At 36.0% G+C, this 17,509-nt stretch overlaps 1 protein-coding gene across 1 annotated transcript in view; it reads right to left on the bottom strand.

The window, feature by feature from the left end:
• The window catches only part of PRKAA2 (protein kinase AMP-activated catalytic subunit alpha 2), a gene marked incomplete at its 5' end in the record, with an annotated part of 57,972 nt that overhangs the window by 7,032 nt on the left and 33,431 nt on the right, over positions 1 to 17,509 (bottom strand). Inside the window, 4 exons of the mRNA XM_082613833.1 lie at positions 5,082 to 5,306; positions 6,719 to 6,806; positions 8,041 to 8,185; positions 8,764 to 8,857. Of these exons, the coding sequence (XP_082469959.1) occupies positions 5,082 to 5,306; positions 6,719 to 6,806; positions 8,041 to 8,185; positions 8,764 to 8,857 (552 nt within the window). The remainder of the gene's footprint in view (positions 1 to 5,081; positions 5,307 to 6,718; positions 6,807 to 8,040; positions 8,186 to 8,763; positions 8,858 to 17,509) is intronic.

Raw genomic sequence — 17,509 nt, 5'->3', positions numbered from 1 at the left:
ATAAAGCGTTAAGTTACTCCATATCCATCTCCTTTCCCCATTTCTACGGTAGCCTTGAAAACCAACAGCCTCACAATCATTGTAGCCCAAAAAACCAGCATCTAGCAACCACTGGTGGGGGGATGGGGAGAGAATAGGTTTAGAGTTCTCCAAAAGTCCTATCCCAAGAGAACTGTCATTATTTGACATGGCCGGCAGATCTCTGGAAACCTCTACACTCAAGCCCTGTCTTCATCTGACCTGACTCAGAGCTCCCTCTACAAAGCCTTCTCCCCAGAACATTTGTCAAAAACAATCAATGGCAACTGTCTAACATCCCAGCTGCTAAAAGCAGCAATAAAGAGTTGGAGCAAACAAGAAGCTCGTCAAAAAACTAAAAAGGAAAAGTTTGGGAAGTAAATTCCATAGGGGTCCTTAAAATACTCTTACATAATCCTGGGACTCACAAATGCAGGGCTGTGTTCATTTCCAAGAAAGACCCTGATTTCTCATCACTGGTTGACTTTGAGGCTCTGTGCTAGCAGGAATGAAAACTAAGGCAGAGTTATGAGCTTTTCATTAAAGCACTGAAGACACACCCCAACATGCACACAAAGTCCCTCAGCAAAGGCTGGGAGACTTATTAGATCAAGGCCTTTAAGGAAAGCTTTGTCTAATAATTATCTGACCATTAAGCTAACCAAGCAGAGACTTCAGTGGCCACCCATGACAAAGAATATAGACTTATGGAATTAGTTCAATAAAATCACTTAACAAACAAGAGCAACAACAACGTACAACAATTACAAATTCTAGGCATCTATGCAAGAGGAATAAAAACATATGACCATTTAAAAACCTATACATAAATGTTCATGGCAACATTATTATATAAGAGCCAAAAAGTGGAAACAACTCAAATATCAAATATGAATAGATAAACAAAATTTAGTATATCTAAACAATGGAATATCTTTCAAGCAAAAAAGTAACGATGTACTGATACATGCTACACCATGAAAGAACATTGAAAACATCATGCTAAGTGAAAGAAGCCATACTCAAAAGGCCACATCCCGTATGATTCCATTTATATGAAATGTCCAAAAGAGGGAAATCCATAAAAACAGAAAGTAGATTAGTGGTTGCCAGGGGCTGCAAAGAGGAGGAAATGGGTATAGAGTTTCTTTTGGGGATGAGAAAAATGTTCTAGAATTAGACAGTGGTGATGACTGTTTAACTTTGTGAACATACTAAAAACCACTGACTCATACAATTTAAAGAAGCAAATTTATGGTATGTGAATTATACCAATAAATGTTTAAAAAAATAAATAGAGAAGTAATCTAAATTTTCATTTCCAATTAATTCAGAAAAAGAACCACAGTTCTTCATAATAATAACAGTGCCGATTAAAAAGCCATACTTTGGGGCTTCCCTGGTGGCGCAGTGGTTGAGAGTCCGCCTGCCGATGCAGGGGACACGGGTTCGTGCCCCGATCCCGGAAGATCCCACATGCCGCGGAGCGGCTGGGCCCGCGAGCCATGGCCGCGGAGCCTGTGTGTCCGGAGCCTGTGCTCCGCAACGGGAGAGGCCACAGCAGTGAGAGGCCCGCGTACAGCAAAAAAAAAAAAAAAAAAAAAAGCCATACTTTGGGGCTGGGGGAGGAATAAATTAGGAGGTTGGGATTAACATATATACACTACTATATATAAAATAGATAAGCAACAAGAAACTACTGTATAGCACAGGGAACTATACTCAGTATTTTGTAGAAACCTATAACAGAAAAGAATCCGAAAAGGAATATATACATACATATATATACATATATGTGTGTGTGTAACTGAGTCACTGTGCTGTACACCTGAAACTGACATGACCTTGTAAATCAACTATACTTCAATTTAAAAAAATAATTATAATAATAAAGCAACCCTCCACATGTAAAAAAAAAAAACATACTTCTAGCTTTTAATTTTCAGGAGTCAATTTCTAAATTAACTTGACCAAGGTAAGCAGTAACCAGGATGTTTATGAAGGTTCACCTGAGACAAAATCAATTCATTTCATATGGGTTACTACACAGCCACCAGAAATTATGTCCTTCTGTCACTATTGCCTAGTACCTGATTTTGATATATGACTTAAGACTAAATGAGTTATGATGACTACCAAATTTTAGAAACTTCACAGTGTGTGCAAACTTCTTTAAGTACAGCTAAAAGGTCCTTATATATTCACTTTAAAGTAATATTAATAGCTAATATTGTATGCTGGGCATTATTCTAAAAGCTTTAATTATATTATGATGAATGTTTGCAGTTTCTAATATTCAACTGTGTTTAGACCTAGAGAAATAGTAAATTCATATGGTTCAACCTAGGACTATCCTCCAAACAAATCCACTATATATGATGTAGCTAAAGCATGAAGAGTTATAAGGAATATGCCAATAGCTAGTAAACAAAGAATCAGAATTTGTAATTAGACAGTTGAACTTCAGACACTCACTTTTAACCACAATAACATTAACAGTAATACTAAGCTTACGGCACTTAAAGATGTGATTTTCCTGAAGACAATGTCTGTCTTGCCTACCAATATATTCCCAGCACCTAGCATAGGACCTTAAACAGAGTAGATGTTAAATAAATAATTGTTAAATAAATAAAAGCAAAAATGATTCAATGAACGAATAAATACTGAGATATATTTTCTAACCTCCAATAGCTTACTGTCTTAAAAGAAAAAAAAGATCCGTACAAAAATACAGGCATACCTTAGAGAGATTGCTGGTTTGGTTCCAGATCACTGCAATAAAGCGAATATTGCAATAAAGCAAGTCGCCAACATTTTGGTTTCCCAGTGCATATAAAAATTGCATTTAGAGCATACTGTAGTCTATTATGTTTGCAATAGCATTATGTCTAAAAAAGCAGTGTGTATACCTTAATTAAAAAACACTTTATTGATAACAAATGCTAACCATCATCTGACAACACAAGGTTCCCACAAACCTTCAATTTGTAAAAAGCAAAGTATCTACACAGCACAGTAAAGCGAAGCACAGTAAAACTAGGTGTGCCTGTAACTATAAGACAGAATGTGGTAACATGAGAGAAATATAACATATCATGGTATTCTGGAGAAAGGACGGATGTCACAGAACTGGTGTGCCAGGCTGGATTAGTGGGAGTAGTACAGCTTCTGCATCAGGCAATTTCTGAGCCCTACTTCTGCCTGCCTCTTATTAGCTGGGTAATTTTCACAAATACAGACTTACTCAAAACTTAATTCATATCAAATGCACGATGCCTAGAACATATTAATACTTGGTCCCTAATTTAAAAGACCCTAAAATTTAATAGGGACAAACAGATACATAAATCAAAACATAACCTTTCTAAGCTTCAGTTTCATGGTTTGTAAAATGAGAATAATAACAGTTACCTATTAAGAATCAAAGCAATAAAATATGTCAAGTACCTAGCAAAATACCTGTTATATAATAATGGTTTATAATTAGTAACTCTGTGAACCATATTTTGTCAAATGAAGAATTCCCAAACATTAATAAACAGAATATGGATAAATTAAAAAATGATGAGAACTATAAATTCAAGTTATTATTTTAAGTACAGAGATGGTTGCCACTATTTTATACCACCTACATATGTGTAAATTAACTCATCCTAGTAGACTTTTATTTACATTTTTCTTCTAAAACTTGTAAATATACAGACACCTGTTTTAATATAACAGAATCAGTACTTTTACTATTCTCAATGTATGTGCTGATACAAACAGGTGCAAGTATATATATATTAGCATACTTAATTTTCTTTTCTAAGGAAAAGCCAATTAAGTGAACTATTTATTCTAAAGGACTATGAACACAAAAGAGTTTTTTCCCTGCTAAGTCCATTTCCATAACTAAATCTGGGTCTAATTTACAATTTTACATTTTTATGTATGAGGCCTGGAACACTAAGAGAGGCTGGGGGAAGAAAACAGTACATGAGTGCAACGGGAGTGCAAAAGAAATCAGTAGCAGTCACAAAAACAACTACCTCAGCCACCATTTAAATATTCCAAGAGTCATATTCTGGCTTATGAAGACAAGGCAAAGTATTCTGGAAAGATGTCAAGAGAATGCATTTGCAAATAAATACCTGATGAAATGTTAGGTAAGAACAAAAAACCCTCTAAGAAACATGACTGATAAATAAAAAGTAGAAGGCAATGAATCATCCTGACTTGTGTGTGCTATATAAAGGTCATATTCACAGTAACACCAGCAACTGCACTTTCCAAAGTTTCTCACATAACAAGAAATCCTTCTCAGCAAACCCACTAGCAGCTATTTTTGGATTCAAAATCTTAGCAAAACTTTTTATGGTTTATTTCATCAACCGTATGTAAAATATATAACTCTCACCCTGTTTTTCCATTTGAAACTTATTCAAATACTTTCTGAGTGTATACTATATGTCTAGACCTTTTAGCACTGTATATACAAAGATGATACGACACTCTCTCTACCCTTTTATAGTTGCAAGAGAGGAGAAAGATACACTGAAAACAACTAGATGCAGAATGAGAATGAAAGCATGAACAAAATGTGGAAATCACAGAAGTGGAAGCAACTAAAACTGCTCAGGAGAATCAGAAGTGATTTCACAAGGAAGGTGATAAGTGAGCAGAATTTTAAAGGATGAATGGAAATCTTTCAGGTCCAAAAATGCAGAAAAGGCATCAGAGGCAAAGGGAATAATATAAACAAAGACATTGGGCATAAAATATGCATTATGTTTGAGGAACCAGGAAAAGTTCACTGTGGCTGAAGCTCTGGTATAAGGGGTACAACGTTGAGCCTTTACTATGAAGGGCCTTGTATACTTTGCTACCTAAACTGAAAAGTTTGGGAAACAATCTGAAATATTTAAAAGTTGAGTGACAGGACCAGCTTTATGTAATAAGGAAAGTAAAATTCATATAAAATCAAGTGTTACAGTGCCTAACATAAAGCAGCCATTCAGGTAGTGGTACTAATATTAATACTAGAATATGTACTTAATAGCAACAAAAAGACTATTCACCTTATGTCTTTGATAGTTGCTCGTTTCAGGGGGTCAACCTGTAGCATATGCATCAGGAGAGTGGCAACAGAACGATTGAGATATTCTGGGATATAAAAAACACCCCCTCGGATCTTCTTAAACAACGTAGGCACATGCTCATCATCAAATGGGAGGGTGCCACAGAGAAGAGCATACAAAATAACACCGCAGCTCCAGATATCAACTTCAGGACCTGCATACAATCTAGGGGAAAAGATGACAACACAAACCTGAAATGCAAGTGTCACTTCCCATCTACGTGTACCCTGTTTCTATATGTACCTATATACACAGTATAGACTCTCTATGTATTGCTTTCCAAGGTGTTTAGTGAAGTCCGTGGCCACTCCCCAACACTCAATCATTGTTCCCCAGAAAGAATAAGTGATCTAACCAAATACTATTCAAATTTCCCAAGAGAAAACAGTATTTTTATTTTTTTGACACAAAATAAACTGAGCTTACTAATTGACTAATTAAAAAATATAAAACTTTCTATGGTTGGTTTTTGATAGAAACATCAAAGTGGATGACCATAAATTTGAAGAAAAGCAATACTACATAGTGTATAGGCTAAATCTTCTTACCATAAGCTATTAAAAGAAAATGCATATATAATAGAATGTTTATGCCTGGCATACCTATTTTCAAGAATATTTGAAATAGTAAAGTACCTAACTAGTCCTACTGCAATCTCTTTCACAGCATTTCATGCTGTATCACACTATCCTGGGTACCTCCTACTTTCATTCTAACCACTTGGTAGCTCCTGGGACTAAGATTACCTTTATCCAGAAAACCTATGCCTAGAATGTTATTCCTTTTACCTCTCACCTTTCTACATTATTAAGATTCCACTGATAGCACATTACCAAACTCAAACCTAAGTCTGAGGTAACAAAGTAGATCTCTACAATTCCAATTAAAAAAATACACTCCATTTCAATAAAAATTGCTGTCCATTTTTTTATATTGTTTGCTGTATAGTCCAAACTGCTATATCTGCAATAATACCTTTTCTTTATTTTCTCTCATAGAATTCTGTAAACTTTTAAAATCAGACATTGGTCACCATAGAAGACTTGAATTTATCACTGCAATCTGTATAAACATTTAAAAAATGTACCAATGAGTAAGTTACATGAATAATTACACAGTCTTCTCTTGTGCAGTTAACTTCATGAAATGACAATACTGTCCCCCCAGAAAACCTCATACTACTAAAGACAGAACATAAAAATAATACTCTGTATGCTTTATAAAATAGTATATACAGAATTATTAAAGGACTATGTCTGAGAAGTAAATAATGACACTAGCTTAAATGCAGCAAATGCTTGCTCTCCTAGCTGCAATTTTCTAAAATGAAAAAAGAAGTCAATTTTTTTTTCAATTTTTAGTGGAAAAACTCCTTAAATACATTCATAACAAAATCTAAATCAAATGTTTTAAAAAACTGTTTAAGTAATCTCTCTTCAACAATAGAAAAACTAAAGGGACAATATGTTTCTATTATGTTAAAAATCTTATCTTCCAAAGAGAATATATTATAGTTAAATGTTATCAGAATGAACAAAGCATTACAAAAAGCTTACTCTTCACTGATATATTATTACCTGCCTGAGATGACTTCAGGTGCTGCATAATTTGGGGAGCCACAACTAGTTCGCAGAAATTCACCATCTGACATCATATTAGATAATCCTAAAAATAAGAGTAATATGTTTACCTGGTGCTACATATGTTTAAAACTAAATATAGATAAATGCATAAGGAAAAACGTCAAGTCTGTAATGCCTCACATATCATAATGTTTATTTTAAAAAGCAGTAGAAAGCATCTGTTGGACTAGAAAGACTCCATTTCAGAGTGCTCATACATGACAAAAAAGCCAAAGCACACCATGCCTAAGATTGAAATTAAACTCCTTTTCTAAATAAGAATGTTGATTCACTTCACAAATATGAGGTTATTCTAAACTATATGAACTTTTCCAAACATAAAAGCTTCAAAATATTATTTACCCACTTCTGCAAATGAAAGATAATAGAGACTACTATTACTTTTTTATACTCTGCTTTCAAAGGCATTTTTAAAAATCTCTAAGCAGAAATCAGATAGGCTCCAATTTATAAACATTATGTTCCAAAAGTTTTTAATTTGGAAAGCCTTAATTCAACATAGAAAAATATTCCATTGAACCAGAAATCTAGTTGAACTACAGCACTAAATGAGCTTTGTGGTTTAGAGAAGGAAGAGAAATAGGAAAATGACTTTCCTGGCTTTTAAAAGACAAGGTACAGACAAAAATTTTAAATAAGTAAAGCTGAACTCTGACACCTTTTCATCTCTTTCTAGAATCTCTCACTTTCTAATCCTCTCCTCTACTATGGCACCCTGTCGAGGTATGTTTATCCCAGAAAGTGTTTGGGAAATAAAAATTACATTTTACTCTCTTATTTTACCACCAACAAAAACTCCTATTCTTCTACCAAGTTGTTACATGTTACCCGTAGTCCACTGACATTCCTCCTCGATCAATTCAGAAGGACTACAATGCTCCAAAACTGCGTGCAAATTTTCATGTACCTCCATTTAAGTGCATTTATTAGGGAAAGTGCCCATACTTTCATTAGATTTTCAAAGGAGTTTGTGGCCCTCACAAAAATACAGTTAAGTCTCATTTCCTGAGGAAGCAATGAAGATTGAGTGGATTTACCTTGACGCAAGCCCTCTGAATGTCTCTAGAAATACTTGCATTTTTAAAAAGTCATTTAAATGAATAGAGCAAGCTAGTGTTCAGACTGTCTAACTAATCCCTTTTCACGGTATAGGATTTACATCAATGAAGTTGAAAGTTCTTAGTTCATTAAGAGTTGGTACTGACACACTTGCAAAGGCAGCTGGCACACTTCTAAACAACCCTGGAGTTGCATACCAAAATCAGCTATCTTGGCATTCATGTGTGCATCCAATAGCACGTTCTCTGGTTTCAGGTCTCGATGAACGACCATATGCCTGTGACAGTAATCCACGGCAGACAGAATCTGCTGAAAGAGGCGCCTGGCTTCCATCTCTTCAACCTATCAGGTATAAAAGAAACTGCACTAAGAACATTTGGGACATCTACATGGCAAAAGTTTTAGTTTCATAATCAGCCTAAATATAACTGAGTACACTAATTAGAACTGTGCTAGAATTCTCAACAAATGAGAGAAACAAGCCAAAAACTTGCATTCAAGCTTAACATGTCAATCAACAGGTTTTTCTTTGCTGCTAGGCAGTTCATTTTCAATTAATATTACTAAGTGTGCACAATGTTTCAAGGAATCAACAAGTAAAACATAATCTAAAACAGAACTTACGTGAAATTGTTAAGAAAAGGAAATAATTGAAGCTTCAACATGATGTTATGGAACTGATTTTTCATTTTGAAAAGCACAGGCTTTTCACGTTGGCAATTAAGTGGAATATATTTCCTAAAATCAGTATTTCATAAGGTGTACTTTTTAAGGAAAAATATATCTAATACTCTATGTTTAGTTAGACATTATTACAGAAGCAACCCCAACTCTGAAGATACCTTTGTGGTTTGCTACTTCTCACTACTTTCTTCTTTTTTAGCTTAAGGGCTTATTGTACTAAACAGCATGTTACTCACCCGTCCATGTTTACAGATGTAGTCAAATAATTCACCACCAGACACATATTCCATTACCATAAAAAAATCTGTTGGAGTGCTGATCACCTGGTATCTTTTTTGTAAATGAAAAAATTTAATAAAAATGTTACTTTAACCAGAATCAACCTAGTACATCCATTCTTGCTATAAATTGATATTCCAGTATTCTACAATATTTTAAGATGGCAACAAATTATATAATGTTATCAAAATAATCACAGAGCTATAAACACGGAGCTTCACAAAACTCAATTACTTCCTAGGGCTTACAGACTTCCCTTCAGATCCCCCTTTTCATGTTTACAAAATTTAGGAAATCCTTCATTCCTCAACAACTAAATTAAGCATCAATTTTTCCATTTAAACAAAAATTTGTTTGTAGTCTATAGAGATGAGATAGCTTATATTTAAACAGAAGTGAAAAATATTCTTGGAAAGGTAAAACGATACCAAAAGGGATACAAATCGGCAAAATCTATAAAGTAGACAAATGATCCTTTCCTCAAAAAATGAAATGCAAAAAAAGGGAGGGGACGGTATAGATTAAAAGCAAATCAAGAGACACATTGAGCAATTATACCATATAGACTTGTTTTCATTCCAGTTCAAACAAACCAACTTTAAAAACCATTTATGAAACAATCAAGAAAATCTGAATACTGACTGGATGGTTCATAATATTCTAACTGTTTAGGTGTGATACTGAACCATGCTTGTTTTATTAAAATAGAGCCTTTAAATTCCACAGTAGATACTGAAGAATTTACAGACTAAAAACATACTATTTGGGATTTGCTTCAAAATAATTTGGGGTGGGAGAAGTAGGAGGAAGCAGATAAAACAATACACTAATAACTGTTGAAGCTGAAAGACAGATAAATGAGGCTTCATCACTTTACTGTTGTATTGATTATGAAATTTCCATAATGAAAAATTAAATAGATGTATGTATTTACGTATGTGTATGTGTTTATGTGTGTGAAAATATATATGTACATTTTCTAGGCACTCAAAGCTGAGCACATAAAACAATAAAGAACCTTAGCTCTATTTGACAAAGTAAAATTTTTTCCTAAAAATCTACAACTTCCACATACACACACAATTGTACCAGAGTTTTGAAAACTTTAAAAACAAGTTAAATATAATATTAATGTTTTAAATGAAGGTTGCATTTAACACATATAAAAGAAAAATTGTTCTACTCTGCTTTATTTATAAAGAATTATTTATAATCTGGTTGATCTTGAGCAGTATCTAATTTACACTGAGTTGCTATTTAAAGCCACTAAGTGTAGCTGGCAGTTCTGCATGGCTTAAAAGGCACCCAGTGGAAGGCACAAGCAGGGGCTGAGAAGTGGCCCAGATGCCCCGCTGTAGGCAGTATACCTTGACACAGGATGTGCCGGAAGCAGGGGAATGTTTTGGTAATTAGTCCACCCAGATGGGGCAACTTTTATTATTAATGTGCAAAAAAAGAGAGTATGTTCTAAATGGCGGTTCTGGTTACTAGTCTTCATTAAAGAGGAGGGAAAAAATGACCAGGAAGTTGGTGATATAACTATATACTATATATTTTAAAAGAGGACACACCATGTATAAATTAAACACTTGCAAAAAGTAAAATATTAACACAACATTGTAAATCAAATATGCTTCAATTAAAAAAATAGAAAAAAGTAAAAATTAAAGCTGTAGCATTGAAAATGATTACAGACTTTCAGAAGAAATATTTATAATAGCCATCGTCAGTCTTTGGGATGAAAAATGACAAGGTACCCCACTTTACACAGAATAAACTAATATAACTGGCAAATAAGGTTGAGTCTACTTCAAATGAACTGTGAAAGGGGAATCTTCCCTGAGGACTCAAGAAAAAAGATGGTTCTAGAAGAGCAATCCTAACAGGCAGCAAACTAATTGAATAAAATGAATACTGAGGGGCAGGAGCACCCGCTGTGTCACTTCACTGTGGGCTGATCTGATTTAGTAACAGAATTCTCAGTCACTTTTCTGCTCTGTACATCTTTGGGGTAAAAGAGAAAAGTGATGCAATTCTAATACATTTAGTTGCTGATTCCTCCGAGTACATTGCAGTTGGATCCAGAGGCTTGACCAGATTTCAGTTTGATTTTAATTTTCTTCTTAAAGACTAGATGGTGGTATGTGCTTCCAGACACAGGTGTAGGATATCTGTCTCTTTTTTGAGATACTAGCAGTCATTACTGATCACAGTCTAGACTTTATTAACTCACAATGAAACTTTAAATGCTGGCCAATTTCCATAGACTAGTAATGAACTACGGTCTAAAGGAAATGCTCCCTCAAAAACCCCACTCTCTGAAGTGCAGGCCACCAGATCACACTACCCAATACCTTTCCTTGTTATAGTCAGCAACTAACCTCGTTGTCAACTCCCTCTCATTTTGACTTAATGTCTCTTTCCCCACTGCTAATGCTGTCATCATTCCGGGTGAACAAAATATCCATCTAGATGATCTGTCCAATACATGCCCTCTAATTTCCTTCACTCCTCAGTTCTAACTCTCTTTCCGTCTACCACACACAATGACTCATTCCATGGTCATATACTGTCTAAGACTAACTCCTCCAATTATGCACTGGATTCCTTTGCCCCACCTACTAAAGGACTTGGTTTCTACAATTAGCTCTTCCTCCTCAGCCTCATCTTACTCAATATTCAGCAGTATAGCAACAGTTAATAATCTCTCTTTCTTCAAACACATTTTCCCCTTGGCTTCAAGATGCCAAATTCTCTTGGTTTTCCTCCAATCATTTTAACTGTTCACTTTCATTCTCCTTTGCTGGTTCCTCCTCATCTCCCAGACATCTTAACATCATACTGTCATAGAGATCAATCCCTAGAATTCTTATTTATTTATATGCACATCCTTGGTGACATCATCTAGTCTTTGGGCCTTAAATACCATCTATACGCTGATGACTTCCAAATTTATCTCTGGTTTATACCCCTCCCCTTAACTTCAGACTCATGTATCAAATAACCCACTTGCATCTCTACTTGGATGCCTAATAAACATTTCAACTTCAAAAAAAACAAAATCGAATTCTTGATACCTAACATCCCACTTCAGACTTGTTCCTCCTACAATCTTTTCCATTTCAATTAATGGCAACTCCATTTTTTTATTTGCCCACGCCAGCTAACTTTGGAGTCATCCTTGACTTCTCTCCTTCCACAGCCTACATCTAATCTGTCAGCAAACGCTGTTCTCTATCTTGAAAATATATACAAAATATGCTTACTTCTCAACACCCTCTACACTATGCTCTATTCCAAGCCACCATCTCTTTTGCTCAGAATACTGCAATTGACCCCTAACTGATTTCCCTGCTTCAGTGTAAGTCAGGTCACATCACACCTCTGGTCAAAACTTGCCAATGGCTTCTCTTTTACTCGGAGTTAAAAGCCAAAGCTCTTATAGTGGTCTAGTATATCCTATACAATCTGGCTCCCCTTTATGTCTCTGACCACATCTCTTACTCCAATTCCCCCTAGATCACTCTGCTACTATGATCTACCTACTACTGCCTGTAGCAATTTCCACCTCAGAGCCTTTGTACGTGCTGTTCTCACCATCTGTTATTCCCCCCCTCCAGATATCTGCATGCATATTCCCTCTCCTCTTCATTGTCTAACATACAACATATTTTACTGACATAGCATTTATTGTCTATCTCTTCAACGCCACCCACTACACACACACACACACACACACACACACACAAAATACACACACACACAAATATGAGCTTCATAATAGCAGAAATTTTGCTGTTGTCTCTTTTTGTTTGCTGGTGTATCCCCAGTACCTAAATGGTACCATCTGTTGAATGAATGGATCAACAAGCTAACACTCTGGCCTTATTTTCCTCCATCTCCCTATACATACTCTGTACATGAGACAAACCAGACTGTTTGTTTCCACTACACCATGTTCTTTACACTTTCATTCTTTTGCTTTGCTGTCCTCCTAGAATCATCAGGACCTTGTTCACATGTTACTTCCTTATATATGCAGTAAGTAATCACGGAACCCCTAGTATTGTACTAGGTGCTGGAGAGATGAAGATGGTATTGGACATCTCCACTTGGATATGTAATGGGATTCTCAACTTAACACAGCCAAAGCAGAATATTCGTGTTCACCTGTTTCCCAACATGGTTCTCCTACATTCTTCATATCTCAGAAAATGGTATCATTATCAACACCTAGGTTTTCAAGCCAAAACCCCAAATCCCAGTTGCTCAGGCAAAAAAAAAAAAGTGGAGGGAGGGTCCTCACTCCCTTTCTTTTCCTCAGTAATTTATTAGTTTTACCTCCAAAATATATATTGAATTGACAGATTTACCTCCAGCTAGACTGGTGCTGTCAGATACAACTTTCTGCAATGATGGAAATATTTTATATCTTCTCTGTCCAGTACGATAGCCACTAGCCACATGTGGCTATTAAGCACTTGAAATGTGGATAGTGTGACCAGAGAACCAAAATTTTTAATTCATTTAATTTAAATTTATGTCACATATGGCTAGTGGCTACTGTATTGGACAGCACAAATCTATACCACCACTTGGCTAAAGCCACCATTAATCTGTTAGCTGGACCATAGCAACAGCTTCCTAACTGGTCTCTCTGCTTCCACTTCTGCCTCTGTACCCATTCCACACTATGGTCATATCATGTCACTCCCCCAGCTCTCTGAAAGCTTCCCATTTTGAACAGAATCCAAAATCAGCAAGGTCTTCAAGATTCTATGATATGTGGTCCATGTCCACTCTTTGACCTCATGAACTATCTCTCTTTCCATCATTCACTCCACTCCAGACATTATAGTAATCTTCTTTTTCCTATAATACTAGAACTTTGTTTCAACCTCAGAAACTCTGAGGGTGCTGGTCCCCTTGCTTTAAAAACACTCTGTCCCCAGATTTTCAAATGGCTAGATCTTTATCATCCTTTAGGTCTTAGCTCAAACCTTACCTCTCAGTGAAGCTTTCTTAACAACCCAATCTAAATTAGCACCTCCTCCTTCCTCGTCACACCCTAGGACAGCACCCTGTTTCACTCTCCTCATAGCACTTATCAGTGCCTAAAATAGTCTGGTTAATTTGTTTACTTACTATCGAGAACTGCTAGATACCCCTAGAACATAAACTCCACAAGGGCAGGGCAGAGACGCTGTCTTTTACCACCGTACCCCCAATGCCTTACCTATCAGATACTAGGTGCCCAATAAAAATTTGCTGAATAAAAGAAAAAACAAACATAGCTTCTGCTCCTAAAGAATTCAGTCTCGTGGTGATACTAATAAGAAAATGACCAATTACAATATAATGCCCAGGACTTTGGAAAAGCTGAAATTCTGGGTGCTCCAGGACCGAGAGGATGAAACCTAACCCAGTGTTAGGACTAGGGCAAAGTAGTTTTTCTAGAGGTAGTTGCATTTAAAAGCTGATATTTAAAGGACAAGTTGGAATTGGAAGCCTAGAGGAAGGGAGATATAGGTAAAGTTTTCCAAGCAGAAGCAACAGTTGAAATATAGCAAGCAAGAGAAGATGGTGACCTGACAATAAGAGCAGAGAGAAATGAACAGATTTAGGGGACACTCAAGATTAAGAGTGGCAGAACTTAATGATCAATTATATGTAAGGGAAGAGGAGTTAAATATGATGCCCAAGTTTTAGGCTTAGGAAGCTGTGTGAATGGCATTTTCATTCACGCACAAAAATATGTATATATGGGATAAGAAGTTCAACTTAGTTTCAGATGACTCTGTGACTCCAGAATGGAAACACCAATAAATAGTTTGATAAATGTGTTCAGAATTCAGGAGCAACATAGATTTGTAAATTTTTAAGATAGAGATGACAAATGACACCGTGGTAGTAGATAAGGTCACCCAAAAAGGGTTCACTAAGATTACTCTAGCTCAGAATGCTGAAATACATCAATATCTAATGGCCAGGCAGATAACAAGGGACCCATAATAGAAAGTCTCAAGAAGAGGCAAGAATGTAAAAAGAAAATCAGAAGACTGTGGTGCCATGGAAACCTAGAGACTACAACATTTCAAGGGGGTAGTGATGAATAATGTTAAAAGCTGACCGTAGGCTGGATAAGATAAACATTTTTAAGAGTTGGCAGGCAAAACCATCTCTACCAAATTAGAAAGTATTGATCCTTTGACCAGTTAAAATGAAGTTTCCCTAAGAACCATGGGGGAATGAAAAACAGGACAAAAGTCATTTCAACAAACTCTAGTTCATGGGAAAGTTTGGAGTTTCCTTTCAATCCTGTTTATTCCTTTTAATTTTCTCCCAGTGGGGTTTTTTCAATTGGAATTAATAGAGAAATTGTGCAATATATAACCTTCATTCTTAGTATTTATTTTTCAAACTTTCTTGCTTACTCTAGAAGCCCATTCTGTAGCAAGGAAACTATTCTTGGCAGTTAGTCCAAGACTGCAGAGAACAAACAAAACCACTAAAAGCATCAGGTCTCTCTCCCTGTTTAAATCACTAACACTGTTAAAGGCTACGTCAATAAGCTTGTTGTGTAGCAAGAATACATGAGTGCCTTTTTAAAAGAAATTCAGATCCACAATTAAAGAGGAAATGTGGCAGAATGGATAAGCTCAAGGCTGGAAGCCAGAAGCTTTAAACATTAAATTCACCTCTGCCAATTACCTTCTGACCAATACTGAGAACATTCTATAACTCCTTCACAAAACAGCAAATAATTAAATAATTCTAAAACAGAATGATATAAGTAATCAAACCAAAATCAAATAATTATAAGTAATTAAAGAAATGGAAGGAAGAAAACACTAGTAGTTATAACATCAAAAATAAGCTTCTAAATCCTCATGACAACTGCAACTGCTTATTGACAAAATCTGACTTGTGTTTATAGGAACAGAACAGGAACTAGAACTCATACCCTAAATGGACAAAGTTTCCCTGGGATCTTTCAGGGTTCATATTCTAAAAGTGATGAAGTCAGGAAACAAGGAAAATACAGAGATCTCTCTCCTCTCCATTCTCACTTTGGCATGTGACATTTTTAGTCTGGTTTCCCAGTTTTCTCCTCTTATAGGAAGTGACCACTCAGTAAGGAAGAGCAAAGAGACTTAGCTTAGAAGTCAGTATCTAGAATAAAGTCATTACTAACATGGAGTTGAAGTCAGACATGAGCTGTTTCAGTTAACTGAAAATCATTCGGAATCATGAGAGGACTGGAATCAGCTTGCAGGCTGCCAATTCCTGCTTCTGGGCCAATGCACATCTAATAGCAGGCATTGTAACAGTGAGAACACATTTAATCCTCAAATAGCACCATGGGGTATCCCCATTTTAAAGTTAAGGAAACAAAGAATACAAGAGTGAGTCACTGAACTCATAGGTGATATTTTAATTCCTATGATAATCTTTAAAAACCTGTATATACATATTCTGGATTATCTAGAATACAGGTCCTAGACAACAACCTCATAATCAAGTACTGTCATACAATTTCAGGGGCCTCATTTTCTGTTTATGTTTATGATCAAGTGAACTTCAAATGAAGATCAAATGACACTGAAGCTTACTGTTAGAATGAAGTTTTCATAATAGTGATGTGAGAACGGAGTCATCACAGGTCACCCAATGGCACACCAAACCCAAAGAAAGCCTTCTTTGAACAGTCAGTGACATATTCATGCTGTTGGTAAGATACACCAAGTGGGACCCTCATTTAACATACCAATTTGCAATGGTTCTCTAGCAATAAATGTATCTAGTTATAGAAATACTATAAATACTATAAATATATAAATGCATGTTCCAAATCCCAGCAATAACTGGATCAGCCATTCATTTAAGGATTTCAAGAATGCTACCATATTGGTTTCCTATTGTTGCCATACTTAGAACTTAGTGCTTAAAACAACACAAATGTATTCTGTTATCTTACATAGGTGTAAGAGGTCTGATAGGGTAGAAGTCTGACACATGCCTCACTGGGCTAAAAAATCAAGACATAGCAGGGCTGCATTGCCTTCTGGAGGCTCTAAAAGAAATCCATTTCTTTGTATTTTCCAACTTTTAGAGACCATCTGCAATCCTTGGTTCATGGCCCCCTGCCTCCATCTTCAAAGCCAGGCACAGCCAGTTCAGTCCTTCTCATATCCCATCACTCTGACCTTGCTTCCATCCTCACATCTCTTCCTCTGGCTTATGATTCCCTCTTCCACTTCTAAAGACCATTGTATTACACTCAGACCACCCAGATAACCCAGGAAAATCTCCCTATTTTTGTCAGCTGATTACCAACCTTAAATCCATCCATAACCTTGGACTTCTCCTTTGCCATGTAATATAACATACTCACTGGGGATTAGGACATCTTGGGACTGGGGGGCATCATTCACTACCACAGCTACTACGAAGCCTTGTTATTAGGTAAACAACATGCCTCTAGAGGGTTATCAAGTCGTTCCCCATCAATGCTGACATCTAAAGATTACTCACTAACAAAGTTTAGGCTAAATATAACCTCTGACTATAATGACCTAGCAAACAAAGCCTCAAAGATATTAATACTACTGCCTGTCGTCTCAGTTTTCTCAGTACTGGAGTAGAAATTAACAGCATGGCATTTGAAATCAGATATGAACTCAACTACTAGCTCTGCAACAT

Source organism: Mesoplodon mirus, assembly GCF_964341445.2.
Source record: "Mesoplodon mirus genome assembly, chromosome: 3".
Taxonomy (NCBI): Eukaryota; Metazoa; Chordata; class Mammalia; order Artiodactyla; family Ziphiidae; genus Mesoplodon; species Mesoplodon mirus.
Note: the sequence above shows the minus strand (reverse complement) of the source record. Positions and strands in the feature narration are given on the sequence as shown.